Here is a 14920-nt window from a genome sequence, read left to right as displayed (position 1 = left end):
CAGGTGTCCGACCACACGATCCACCCATTAAAGGTCACGCAACTGACACATCTTACTTGCTTATTCCTCACAGTTACACTGCCACTGTTTTAGCTTCACAGTAGTATTGGACTTATCCTCTTGGGCTTTCTCAAAACTTGCTTTGCCACCATTCACTTGTTATACTTTCCAATATTCTCAGAGTTTTTGGCACTGTTTATACAGTTCCTTTTATCCTTATGGCCGTTGCCAATGCTTTTTTTCTTCAGTTTACACAATTCACAGTTCTGTGTAACAAGAAATGGCACCAACTGTTTTCAATCCAACTGGTATTCAATCACACTTGTTTTCATCTTCTTCACAGTTTGGTATTCACACAACCCTTTCATTGCGTTTTTTCAGCCTTCAGGTTTCACACTGTCAAAAAGTCTTTAATTCAAACTGGACCGTCATTCAGATTGCTTAAACGGTCACTCGCTCACTCACAAGTGATCCAATCTGCAGAAACGACATGGTTCACTGCACATCATCCTGGAGTCATTCAGGATCCTTTGACTCACAGGATACGCTGTTTCCGGGTGCTGTTCTCTCTGTGGCTGTCACTTCTCCCGGCTCGGCACGCCTCTCATCCAGGATCTCTGCTGCCTCAGTTGTACGGAGTGGGGTCTCTCTGACTCCAGGAGGTATGCAGACCAGTCTGCTACCAGAGACTTTGTGAATGCTCCTGCCACAATTCTCATCTGCTGCAGTTACCCTGCACCTCCTGGGCACTTTGGGCACGCATCACCTGGTCTCACCTCCAGCTTCTCCTGCAAGTGTTCCACAGGTGATGTCATTCACCTCACCTGATCGGGCCATTTATACTGCCCTCTGGGCCCCAGCTGCAAGCATTGTTCCTTTACTGCATAACGGTCTTGGTACTCGGCATCCCTTTTCCTCATCCTAGAGTTAATAAAGAGAGGCTGCATGACTCTGGGTTGTCTCTTCCTCGTCTCAGTACCTGACTGTTTTGGATTGGGAGAATGTTTTCTGCAAAAATAGAGAAGCGATTGGTAATATCCTATAAAGGGCTGCAAGATATTTGACTCCTTACAAAAGGGAAATGGGGGATACCGTGTCTCACCCAAGGGTGCCTCATCCCCAATCCCCAAGTCTTCTCCACCGAGGAGATCCTTCCTCGCATATACACCCCCAGGGTCAGGATCCGAAAGCGACAGCATTTCCCTGTCCACCTGGGAGGAGGATATATTGGGGAAAGAAGTGAGGATGCCCTCAGATTCCTCGCACACCAATGTAATTATCATTGATATAAACATCACATGCAAAATTGTAATTTCCTAATGTTTATAAATCACTGTGAATGTATTAAACATATTACTATGCAATGTGTTGGTAAAATCTAACAGGTTTTCTTCACTGTTAGCCCAAATCATGAAAATGTCATCAATTTATCAAATGCAAGAGGGTGTTTTGGTTTGTCTGTCACTACATGCCACTCAAATACTCATAATATCTTTTATAAAACCTTAAATAAACAGTGTAATATTTTCAAAATGGACAAACAATTTGGAAAATGTGATGGAGAAAAACCGTGAGCAATTTTATAAATAAAGCAGAAACTTTGCAGAACTTACTTAGCCCACGTCATTTAAGAAAAAGGCACAGTGAAACCACCAGTTGGTTAGGAAAACCCCTGTTAGGGTTTAAAATGTGTATTTATGTTATGAATACAACCACAGCAGTAACAGATATAAATGGAAAATCAGTGGTGAACAAACAGTTCATTAACAGTGACAGCACCTTACTAGTCTGTAATAAAATGTATGTGTAATAGATGACATGTGGGTAGCACAAAGAGACAGTTATAAATACAAATGTCTGACAGTATTACATCAATTGCCATTGGTGATTTGCGAAGGCCACTGTCACAGCGATAGCAAGTGACCCACAATGGTGAAGATTTTAACCCCTTGCAACTTGCTGGTACTGAAAAGATTACCATTGGCGAACAGAGAGTTGATGCCAAAAATCTACTGAGCTGAAGACCTTCCTCCTCAAGGAATTGCTCCTCCTTAACACGTAGGCCCACACACCCTGCACTCCCCACCCTACCTGAGACTCTGTGATCTGCTCCCCACTGTCTTCCCCCATGCTGCCAATGGCCCACCCTCCTCTGTTAGCTCCCCATTGCTTTTTTCTCTGTTTCCCTCACTGCATTCTTACAACTATGATTGTAAAGCTCTGTGTTGCTTCCCGAAGCTAGGTCTACACTCAAAAAATACCCTAAGAATAATAATAATAATAATTACATTAGGAACTGCTAAGATCTATAAATGAGCTAATTTGGTAACATTAGTTAAAGATGTTGTTCATTTTACCTCTTACTAAGGAACCTGTTCCCTTTATTTTTTTACAATTTTCCATTGCCCTTTTTTCCCAGCCAAAGCAGAGATAAATAACTTTTTTAATGTAATGCAGAATGAATTGATAGTTCTAACTTCCCCACATTTCTGTGTGTTCTTAGGTACTCAGACAGGTCACACGCGAAGAAACTGTCCTCATATTATATCTGAAAACGATATGTTAAAAAATATATATATTTACACATAGGGCCGACTTTTCGTTACACTATTTCCAGTTCAGTAATGCAACACAACCCACCACAAGAGCTGCAACTCATTTTTACTGATAACATTTTTTTGTATCATCTTAAATAAACAATTTTGGATATTTTTTATAAAATGGTGTCCTCTGGATTCCTCCTTCAGCTCAAGTATATGTTGTAATTCCCTGTTCCAGAGAGTGGGCCTTTCCTGCTCTTTCCTGAACCTGAAGCGCTATGATGCATGTATGCAGTGGCGTGCCGGTTTTCAGTCTACATTTACTAGCCCTCTCCCCATGTTCACAATATATAAATGCCCCATTCGCTCCCCCTGTATTTCTCTGGCCTGCAATACAGTTCATGAAAGGATCACTGTGCCTGGTGGTTGGCCTTGAATGTGAATGCCACTTAACACAACTAAAGGGTCTGGAAACAGTCATGGATTAGTGATGTTAAGGACTTGACAGTGCAAGCCCAACTGCTGTGGAGTTTGCATTTCTTCATAGACTGTCCCCTTGAGTTAAAGCGGGGTGGTGTTCTTATTCCTCGCTTTACAAGAGCGGGCTTATTTGGGAGTGAGGGCATTCCCAGATGCAAGTGATCTGGTTTGGGTGGCATACAGGCTAATCATGTGCACAGGTTCTACATATCGCAAGTTGGCATCTGTAGGTTGACATTTGAGTTCGTATAAGAAGGCCCTCCTGTGTTCACACAGTTTGGTTTAGAATACTCTATGCCGCCCCCATGTGTTCTTGTTTGTTGCATTTTATCCAGCCGTCACCTCATGCATTGGTTATCGTTACCACATGTGGTAATGGTACAGCCTCTGCATTATTATGTCTTTACCACCGTAGCACTGGTAAGGGTTGCAGATTTTTGCAAACGCTGCATGCAGCATTTTGCAACATCCATCTTCTTTTTTTTTGTACTTTTGTTTTGATCCATTTCCATCCTTGTAACGTAGTGTTTATACATCACTGTGAATCCTTGTAATGAGGATGGAAATGGATCGGGTCCAGTAGCAGATCAAACAGTTTGTGCGCCTTGTTTTCGACAATGCATAGAAGCATCAGCATGAACGCCTCCGTGCATTACAATATAAAGGGGGTGAAAGTAGGTAGGATCAGAAACAGACATGTTGTCAGCCTCCTTGCTTGCCCCTGCAGAATGTTATCTTGAAGGTAAGGAAAAATAATCCTATTAAACATAAGGGGCGTTATAATTACAACGTCCACTTTTTGGATGGAGGTAAAAATGGGAGGGATATTTATTGGGTATTTAGGTATTAGTTATTAGGTATTTCAACACCCAATTAGGCTCTATTAACTGCACTCTGTATTACAATGGAATACCACATAGGGTAAATACTACACGTTTTATAGCATTGTGGGTGGTAAAAACATGCGGTATCAGACACACTGCCCAGTTTTTGACTTTACCACCATACTCACCATGCAGGTGTAAGAGTGAGGGATTGTGAAGAACAATTTATGGGGAAGTAAATATTAGATTTCCCTTCCATAGATGGCATCATGCCAACGTGTTGCCCCTGCCCAGTCAAGGCAAGCCACCGTTCACCCCAAAGTAGAATTGACTCCACTACTGCTTACTAGACTCCCTGACAACACGCCTCATTATTCCTTCTGGCAGCTTCCTTCACAATGCCTCCAGAAATTCATATGGCAAAGGAGATGTGATATATTGTAGCCAGGGGTATATTGCAAAAGGACATAAACCAGAAAACAAATGAGTGCTTTTAAAGTGCGAAAACAAGGGGTTGTCCGTCGCATTGGAGATTGGAGAGCAACGTGTGCAACAACGCATGCACACGAAAAACCCTTAAGATGTAATGAAGGGAGCTGATTTCCCTGAGCATGTGTTTTTTGCCAAGAATTCCCTGTGACCTGCGCTCTTTCGGGCTGGTTCTACAATAAGGCAATTTGAGTCGGTGGACTAGTCCCATTTTGACGATAAAGCATCACCTGTGTCCGCGTTGTAAAGGAACCACGAAAATATCACTTAACATGGGACGTCATTACATTGCACACTGACCTATGTGTCCTCTCGGTTTCTATGGCGTCTGTTTCTCCACAATTATCCATAAAACATAGTTCACCAAAGGGCACTTAAGCCTCTTTATGCAGCTAACTGCGAGCTAAAGGAGATGGCTCAGCCAAACCAAGGCCATCCATCTGGCCAGCAGCAAATTGTCCCCCATTTTCCTTCGTGCAATTGCTCAAACTTGTCATGCATAGGTTCGAACCCCAAGTCCACGCTTAGAAACCTGTGGGTTTTAAGCACGTTATAAATAACTATATATATATATATATATATATATATATATATATATCGTAGAAATCCCAAAAATAGCAAACTCGGATCAAAGTGAAGGAACGAGTTTAGTCATGGTAAAAAGTGAGGCAAAACACACACAGCAAACAAAGCAGAACGCCAAGGAAGGGTCCTGAACGACGCGACGACGCGTTTCGCGCTTCCCTGAGCGTATATATATATATATATATATGTGAATCAATTCAACGACGAATAAACCGCTGTTGCGGCGAGCAGCACTCCCGTGTTTTAGTTCGTTAAAAATTCCACAGTCAGCATCCATTTCTTTCAAATGTGCAACTTTATTGTTCCAAAACACACATTTTTTAAAATTGCTGCTAAACCATACAAGCTTATTTCTCCTCCCCATCGAGAGTTCTATAGCCAGCAGAGAACGGCAGGCTGACGTGTTTCGCCACTTTCATGAGGCTTGCTCACAGTAATTCACCCAATCACCATCACCTGTTTTAAAACCATATTGCACACGTGATCACCATAAAGTAAACATAAACAAAGTGACTTCTGCTTCGCCACCATCTTTGTTTGGGATAACTAGTTCCTTTGTAGATGTGTGTCTTTAGAGCAATTATTGCTGATATAAACGTGGATGGAAGTAATTACTACTATGTCTCAAATCTGAAAGACATCATTAATTAATGCACATAATTGTTTATGATTTAAAAAGTAAGGTGATTATAGTAAATCTTTCGGCATGCATAGCCTTATGCCTATCAGCACTCTTGTTAAAAAAATCCAGATTGTATCTGTATCACTATAATGGTCACCAATGTAATGTATTAAATGCACGCAATGTTTTGTTGCAATTTTAACCTAAAATCTATTGCTCGCAAGCTTTTTATAAAGTGCCTAGTGCATGATGCAACAATTTATAAGGTGACTGATGCGAAATGCAACAACTTGCTACAAGCACAATTACTGTGTGGCAGGCTATAGCAAAGTGCCTCGTGCATAATTAACTGCTCATAAAGTGGCTAGTGCATAATGCGACAACTTGCTCCAATGGCAGTAATTAATCAACAAACCATAGTAATGTATATTGTACATAATATAGCAGCTGTTGGAAAAGTAAGGTGCCTAGTGCATCATATAATGACTAGTAAAGTAGCTAGTGCATGATGCGACAACTTGCTCCAAAAGCAGTAATTATTTCACAAACTATAGTATATATAAATGTGGAACTCGGCTTTGTATTCTGAGGTGTGATATCGGTGAATCCATAACGTTTCACTAATCAGCACAGGCTGCCAATTTCCAAGGATTCCCAGAAAGTGAGCTCATTAGAGGGTCTACAGGATAGGTAGGTCAGCAACGTGGTTCTCTACTATAATGCACACTGTGAATTCCATTCTTAGCTCTAAAGGGGCCCACAATGTTTATTTCATACAACTGATTCTGGTTTTCTGTAGGCAGTTCAAATTTAGTAGGCGTCAAGAATGTTCGCATGAAATACCATTAAAGAGCACAAATACACGTCTGTGATACTGGACCCCAATCTTTGGGTTTTTGCCAGTCAACAACCATCCACCTGCCACTGAAGAACACAGCCTTCTAGGGAGAACCTTAAAAACCTAGGTGAAGCTTTACATGTGAGAGATCAAAGGACAGGGAAGGGGGCAGCGACTCCACTACAGTTCACTCGGCATTTACAATCCAGTTATGCAAACCACGGGAAGTGGGGAAAATCGTGCCATTAGATTGTCAGGTTTCTAGGGCTACAACAGCAAACCTTATAATCAGAAGATGTCCCGACCCTCGAGGCGGCCCACCTCTCTGGAGTGTCAGTCAAGAGGAATTTCTGTATGATGGTGCTGGCCGCCCAGCGTACAAAGGCACACTCTTCCTCTTCATAAAGCAATTTAGAAAGACAGGAGTAGGAAGGTTGAGCAATGATGAGGGTGTACACGTGTTTGAGTTCATTTTGTTTACGTAGTATTGGTAATTCAAGGTTTGGGGTGGAAAAAGACCTTTCGGTCACTCCGGGGTTCTCCTGGAAGCATTCAGCCCTCAGGCTCTCCTCTTTCTTCCAGGTTTCTGTGGTAGGCCCTTGCTGTGGCCTCCACCTCCTTGACACAACTGGACCTTGCAAGCATGCTCTCTGGCAAAGCTTCTATTGCAGAACTAACAGCAGTGCAGCGACCTCGTCCGACGTCTCGATCTCCCTATTTCCTCAGGGAGCAGTGAATAGTCTATCCCTTGGGAGGCTTTCCTTGGGTCCCACATTGGCCCATTCTCCATTGGTTTCTCAGTTGATCTTTTAACACCGTAATTATTAGTCGTTTAGCATTGGTTAGGCAATAAACTGACTTTGTTATTCTTAATTGCCGGTTCCACAGCTTTAAATATGCACTGTGCCAACTTTTGCATCTTGCAATTTATGTGTTTCTTCACAGTTCCACTGTGCTAAGCTCCTGTCTGTTTTCTTGAGGTGAACGACTACAGCTTTCCCACCTGACCAGGTCGTTCACCGCCCACTTGCAATCTCCCTTCTTCACTGGCAAGCGGGTATATTGCTTCTGCTAATCACGCATGGTTAGCATCAAACTTTGCTCTGTGATCTGTCTCGGGCAGGGGCTGTGGGACATGTAGTCCTGTTGTGTTACTTGAAATTATGGTTTTCTCCCAGGGAATACATAGTACCACGAGTGACGAGACCAGGTAATTCCGCTCCGTCCACACTGTGGGGTGCACATCGGGTAGTGGCCAGACCGTCCCAGTCCTCTGTGACTTGGTCCCCGTTTAGCAAAGGATTGGGAGTACCTCTGGCGCACCACGTAGGCCTTAGTGTCTGCAATTAGAAATGCACCCCAGAAAATCCCAACATCCAATCGCCAGGACATCTCCATCAGGGGAATGGACAGGAACCAAGCCAGAATCTCCTAGAAGAGTGTGAGCAGAGCAAAGGGTCATGGCACAAGACAGTCCCCTCCACTTTGCTGGATTCCCTAGGTATTCCTGGCCATCAAATTCTGATGAAACAGTGACCTGTTTTGTAAATCAGATGTTTTGCTATATATTTCAATACAACTCTAAAACAGATGAAACTCAGACCATTTTTCCATACATAAATTGATTGATGTAGAGTTCACCTCATGTGTCAATTAAATGTTATGACTCTAATATAGTGAGCACGAGGATAGGAAAAGTGCCTCCAGAGTGTCAGTGAACAATATGTACTTCAATAACAGGCTTCTGTGAGCTGCAAACAATCTGACTTCTAATAGAAACCCAAGAGCTTGTTAGATCTTTTAATCGCTTAATGCACAAAGAAAACAGTATGAAAGATGCTACTTTAGTAAGACGTATACACAATTCTTATAGTAATCATGTGCAATGTACAGATAACAAGTCAGATAGGTTGGTGTGATTATGGAACAAATTGAATGAATTGATGAATGCTCTGTACTAGAGAAGAGCGAGCCGGCTGAGACTCGAACTGGCTCAAGCCGAGTGACTGGTTCCAGCTCGACTTGATTTTCAAGCCACTGACTGCCCACAAAATGGAGGGACCACTGCCTGATAGCAGAAAAATGAATAGAATAAAAAAAATCTGCACACAGCTGGGGTCAGCACCAACAGCTGCATCAGAACAGATGTGCGACTGATGCCTCTGCTGCTGCCCATTATTCTGTATACATTCCCGGACAGTGATTGACAGCCGGCAAACTCCCTCTACCTTTTCAGATCAACGCCAGGGTGGGCTCCTTCACTTATTACCATCTGCTGCTAAAAGGGACGTAGAACTGTTGCTTCATTTCCACTCCACCCTTTCTAATCCATGTCTGCACCCCCCACCACAAAGCCCCTTCCCTCCCAAACTAAGCATTGGAAATCTGACGCTCACTGGGGTCTCACAGCCCTCTGTCATTGGCAAAGTAGCTGGAGAAGTTTGCATCTGGAATCATGCAGATGATACCCATCAGTGACCAGGACAATGGCAATTGACCATTGCAGTGACCATTGTCTGCGACAGACGCTCCTAATAAGAGGTAATGCATGTGTGTGTTGGATGGTATTAAAAATAATGGTTACTTTTGCATGAGAAAGTTCCTCATATGCCCAGCTAGATGTCCAAATATGTGCCTTCTCTCAAGACAGTAATGAAAAAAACCCTCTTTTTAAACTAGTTTATTTCAGTGATGTTTGATAGTTTGACATACACAACTATGTTTTTTTGTGGAACTTCACAGTTTATCGACGTTTTGCATGTCTGTGCCAAACACTGATGACAAACAGGTGACCTTAACATACGATTTCTTTTGTTGTGTGTTGACAGTAGAGTACAGCTGTACAAAGAGGTTTTGGGGCAATGTCACCTTTCATTCTAGTACTTGTAGCCTTCCATTCAAGAATGGCAAATAAAACTACAATCATACTGTTTTTGCTAAACATGTTTCCATAAAGATTTGTAAATTCGTCAGGCTGACTTATTTTGTACTTTAATTTTTAAGTCCTCTATATAAATCTGAGCTTTTTTTTTAACCCGCGGAAGTCAAACACTAACACATTTCTGTAGCAACTGGAATTGAGAACATATGTGGGGGAAGTATCTGAATTACAGACTGAGGTCAAATTCCTGCTGCATTATTTAACTCGCGCGTGTGATCTTGGGCAAATCATTTTAGCTTGTTGTGGTTTATCTACCACAAAACTGTGAGTCCCTTGGGGTGATTTAGCTGATCATGTCTGCTAGATAAAAAGCCGTAATCATAGTTTAATAGTCTATAGTGTGGATCTAGATAATAGTGGCCTTTCCTATATTGCACAACGGGATATGTCTCTTTATATATGCACACCCATGGTATATTCTTCTAATGCAATCCTTTCCTTGGTGGTCGTGAGCATCAAAGACTGAAGTCACTCCCTGTTATGTTTTTGTATATGATATCACTGCCCGTGATGCCACGACAAACGCAAATTAGGGGGCAAGCACATGTTTTGCTGCACGGGGCATCGCCAATTCTACACACAGTCTTGGCTTCCACCTTCACTCTATATACAAGGGGGCGAGCCGGGCAGGGTTGGGTAGTTAGGATGATGGGCCTTGTGTTGTAAGGGGTGGGGAAAGAGGACACCAGGGCAGGGGTAGTATATCTCAGTGGCAAAACACTCGTCTTGGAAGCAAGATGACGCAGAGCAACATAGGTTCGAATCCTGGTGCTGTGCTTAGAAACCTCTTCGGTATTAAACGCGTTATAAATAACCAATTCTTATTATATTTAGCCATCCATTGAGGCACAGGCTTTGCCTGTGTTTGGCTCCAAGAGCCAACCCGGACCGTGTTTTTCAGCACTGGCCTGGCTCTAGCCATTAATTCTCTGGCTACCCCACCTCTACTCCGTATTTCGTCAGTTGGAATCTGACCTGGAGGAAGTCAACTATTCAAAGGCAAGCCCGCTCCATGCATGTTTACTTGTCTAGTTGCGCACGTCAACTGATAAGAGAGCGAGACAGAGAGTCACAGGTAGACAGAGACAGATGTGGAGGAGAGAATATATATGTTAGCAAAGTTCAGATGTTTATACGCACAATCTGAAGGACAGTGAAGGAGCATTCCACAGCACAAGTCCTGGAACAGAGCATCTACAGCCAACTCAAAACACAAGAGCTCCTTTAGGACCTTAGGGAATAGGGCTAGCGAGAAGCATAAAAGCTCCTGATTTGAGACTTAGCCCTTTTTCAAAAGGTGAGCCGGCTTGGCCAAGTGGGCGCTTGTCATCGTGCAAAGTACTTTGAGAGTAGGCCTGAAATGGGTGGTAGAGGAAAGTGTTTATTTATATGCATTTCATAAGCAGGGTTCTATGTAGGTGATCCAGGGGATGATGGGGCATATGTTAGTGGCCTAACGACACTTTTGATTTTAGTCGGGCTGAATCAATGTGAAGATATGGGTCCATCTATTTTTTTAATAAACACCTGAAAATATCCCTGCATTCTCAATAAATGTAATTGTTGAATGCTCCCAATAGGTAGCAGGCAGTATATTCTTACAGTGGCTTGGCTTTTTTTTACTGGCCATCAATGATAACGTATGACACGTGTTAATTCATGGCTAGATTGGCCTATGCTGATGCAGCAAGTCTGGGTAGGTTTTCTTGCTATGGCATGGCTTTTTTTAGTCTCTATCAATGGCAAAGCAGGAATGATAAATGTTATTTCATGGCTATACTGGCATTCATTGGTGCAGCCATTCTGGGCATGTTTTCTTACTATTATGTGGCAATTTTTGATGGCCATCAAGGGTAAATCCAACATTTTGAGTGCTCTTAAGTGGCGATAATGGCCTACATTGGTGCAGCTAGTGTGGACAAGTTTTCTTACTCTGGCATGGCATTTTTACTGGCAAAGGCAACAGGAGTATTTTCTTACCAAAGGTGTTTGAGCCCCTCTGCTGAGAACGAAGACCGCCAAATAATCTCTTCTTTGGGTAGGTTTCCACTCAGGAAGGGCTACAACCAAGTGTTGGCTTACTGTACCTTTCACAGCAAAAGAATATGCATTTGCATAACGGTCTGGTCCCACGCATGTGGGCAGTCCAGTACCAGAATGCTAGGCAATTCTCCTCTGAACAAAAGTAGCAACAGCAACCCCAGACACGCGTTTTGAGCCTTGTTGGGCCTCATCAGTGAGTCGAAGCTGTGCCTTTCTAAGGAGTGTGTTCTTACATGGGGATACTGGCATACAGTAGCAGACCCTGGGCATGCGTTCTTATAGCATCATTACTAGCATTATGCGTAAATATATATGTTCTTATGTGGAAATACTGGCATATATTGGTACAGCAAGCATGCAAATGTATGGGCAAAAACAGCATGAACATGGTTTTTACACTGGCCTATATTATGGGAAAATGACATCATAATATGTGTTGGAAAATACTCCTGTCTACTCTTGGTGACTTGCATTTAATGGATTGTTTTCATAAGTAACCCTACAAAACTGATTGTAAAGTGTGGTTTATTACCCAATTTTTCATACAAAGTGTACCGTAAAATGCACCATTTCAAAACAATATTTTATAAACATCTCTTGGGGGTGAATCCCCTGATCCCCACTTAGTTGCTCTCGTATATTCGAGGAGAACCTTTACGCCCCATCCAGTAAGAAAATGAACCAGCCGTGAATTTGACCTCACTCGCGAGCCCAAAGGAGTCCCCCAGATATTTAACAATAACTAACAGTGTGTCGGCATGGCGTCCTTTGAACCAGGCAAGCCTGGGATCAAAAGGCTCTCTTTGTCAAACCCCTGATGGCGCCGTCCAACTGCCACTTTTGAGTGGGATGATCAGCTTTATTAAAACGTTCATCCTGGTTATCGAGCAGGCCTGCTGTCGGCTAAGACATAATGAAATGTATAATAAATCATGTGACTCCCTTGTTTCCCTGACCTCGTTCTCCCCCCTATGATTGTAAAGCGAACCGTTGCTACCCGGAGCTAGGTCCCCGCTCAGCAAATACCCTGATAATAATAATATTAATGTCACCTAAATGGTAGGGGTGCCTTCTCTAGTTCCCTGGAGGATTCATCAAGTGTGGATGTTCACTGGCATGTCCTGAAGAAAAGAAGTGAGCACCAATGGGATCGCAACCATATTCCAGGGAGCCGCGCCGTGAATCATGACACCCCCAACCTCTGATGACACTCAGATGCGCACTATGAATTTTCGAAGTAAAAAGGTGGCTCTAGTCAAATTGGGCCTCATCAGGGGTTGGGCAGAGCGGCAAAAATGCAGTGGTAACGCTATTACCGTCGCAGTACCGCTCCACCCAATCCCGAGTTTGGACGGAAAGCAGGAGATTTACTGGAGGTAAATCTCCTGCTTTCCGGCCATTTTCGGCGCTATTACTGGCAATAGTGCCGAAAAGCCCCATAGAGTCCTATGGACGCCAAATAAATGGGGAATTACAGCGACACTGCAACTTGGGATCCAGCACAAATTGCACCAAACCGAGTTGCGGTAACGCTAATAGCGTTGGCGGTATCCCGGCGCAAATTCTGCCAGCATACTGCCAAGGCGCTGATGAGCCCCCCAAAGTGCCTACAACTGCCCAAAATATGAATCTGCCAAGAGACGGCATGGATGTTGGGAAGGGGTGAGCATGATTCCGTTGTGGTACCTGTCTGCCCCACATAAATGCGTCATGTGATGGGGTTTCCGTGCCTGCGCACTGTTGTCATTCTGCAGAGCGTCTGGCCGTTACCTGAGGCTCGCTCTTTGATACGTTAACGTTAATGTTTCAAGGGGGCGACTGTGTGAATCTTTGAAGGCGGCAAGAAAGGTTTCACTGGGTTTGGCAATCTTGCTGCGAGCTAGCTGCGAGCTACCCCCTGTCACCATCCGCTGTATATTGCTGCCAGCAACCAAACAACGCCACCCACTCTCCCAGTCCTCCCAGGAAGAGGTGAGAGGAGAAAGGCCCACCAGCCCGCACTGACCTTCCTCATTCAACATCCACGGCAAGAAGGAGTAGTCGGTCGTGTAGGCACAGGTGTCGTCTTCAAACGCACAGGAGCCGGGAGCCAGGTCCGCTGTCCGTGCAAAACGAAGCGCTGCAAGACAGAAGAATGCCCGTTATGTTATGTTATGTTATGTTATAAAGAATGTGATACTGCACCAAATCACCACAGTAGTGGTCGGACACTTGCCTTGTCCAAGGAAGAAAAACACAACACCCGAGGACGATGCTCCTCAGCAAGTAAAGTCAGGCATTCCGGGAATGCTGGGGGATGGAGGGGGTGCTCACTGGAGCTCAGTGAGTTATCTCCTGAGGAGAACTGTGGGTCCAGTGAGTTGACCCAGTTCTCCTCAGAAACTGCAGCCAGCAGTGTCAGTCTAACGGTGCCCTGGCCTCGCACCACATTCTAGCAAACACTGGCCTCAGGGATGCGACAGTCACTGGTGCTTCCCCGGGATGCACGACTGTTGAGTGGCAGCTCCACACTGTGCAGAATGGCATGGCAGCCCATTGGCCTTTACGCAGCTAGCTCACGGCGCACACCGCTGTCTCTTTTCTGTTCTTTGCACCAGGGCTCATCCATTCGGCTTGCAAGCTTAGTTTGGCCGAAAGCGCGCGGCTCAATGAACGGTTGGTGGCCGGTGTTGTGCACACCTTCCACACACGATACACAGTGTGGGAGTTGAATGACAACTTTCCGTGAGTGCAACAGTTTGGCAAACAGAAAATCGGGAAAACAAGCCATCAGTTAAAAAATGCTAGCATGCAAAACGTGTCGTTGATGTGTGTGAGTGGGTGTGTTTGGGGGGAGGGGGGTGCTTTTGAGGTGGGGCGGCAGGGGTATGCACTGGGCAATTCACGGAGCATTTGCAACCTTTCCCCAAGACGCGTCTCCTACCTTGTTCTAAGAGCAGAAGGCACGGCAGCAGCAGCAGCATGGTGCCTCCCGCCGTAGAAAGCGGCGCTGCTGAATGCGCTCTCGGCTCGGGTTGCCGCCCGGGGCAGGAGGGGAGCGGGCACGTGCAGCGAGCAGGACCGCGAGCCTCCGGTGGGAAGCAGCTGCCGGGTCTGGAGCCGCCGGAGCTGCTGCTGCTGCTGCGGCTGCTGACAGATCGGCCCTGGCTTTGTGTGCAGGATGTGCTGGCCGCGTGCCTGGCCTCCTTCCTCTGCTCTGTCAGGGATGGAGAGCCGGGGCGGGCTGGGAGGGGATGCCTGTCCTCAGCTGGCGGCGGGAGGAGGGATGGGGGGCGGGGCGGGCTGAGTGCATTGACTTCTGCCCCTGTACCCCCTGATACACTCCAGATTCCCGGGGAATCACCTCTCTCTCTCTCTCTCTGCAGCAGCCTCCGCTGCGCCCCTCCCCAAACCATCCAGAGGTCTCCCAGGGCGAGGAGAATGGTGTGAGCTAATAACCAGCTGGCTTCACTGGTGCGCGCGAACCTGTTCAACATTTCAATTACTTCAGGTTCTCTTAAGATGCAGAGGAGTTGCCATGGTTATACCCCCCCCTACCCCCAAAGCATAGCTCCTATA

The 14920-nt window shown here is 44.9% G+C and overlaps 1 protein-coding gene across 1 annotated transcript in view; it reads right to left on the bottom strand.

Annotated features, from left to right (window-relative positions):
• Window positions 1-14580, bottom strand: part of MAMDC2 (MAM domain containing 2) — a 682997-nt gene extending 668417 nt beyond the window's left edge. Inside the window, exons 1-2 of the mRNA XM_069625792.1 lie at window positions 14286-14580; window positions 13368-13481 (exon numbers count right to left, since the gene is read on the bottom strand). Coding sequence (XP_069481893.1) covers window positions 13368-13481; window positions 14286-14325 — 154 coding nt within the window. The 5' untranslated portion in view covers window positions 14326-14580. The remainder of the gene's footprint in view (window positions 1-13367; window positions 13482-14285) is intronic.
• Window positions 14581-14920: the final 340 nt, after the last annotated feature.

This window comes from Ambystoma mexicanum, chromosome 6p, assembly GCF_040938575.1.
Source record: "Ambystoma mexicanum isolate Mex_15411 chromosome 6p, UKY_AmexF1_1, whole genome shotgun sequence".
Lineage (NCBI taxonomy): Eukaryota > Metazoa > Chordata > Amphibia > Caudata > Ambystomatidae > Ambystoma > Ambystoma mexicanum.
The sequence above is the reverse complement of the archived record's forward strand: the minus strand, read 5'-3'. Positions and strand labels throughout refer to the sequence as shown.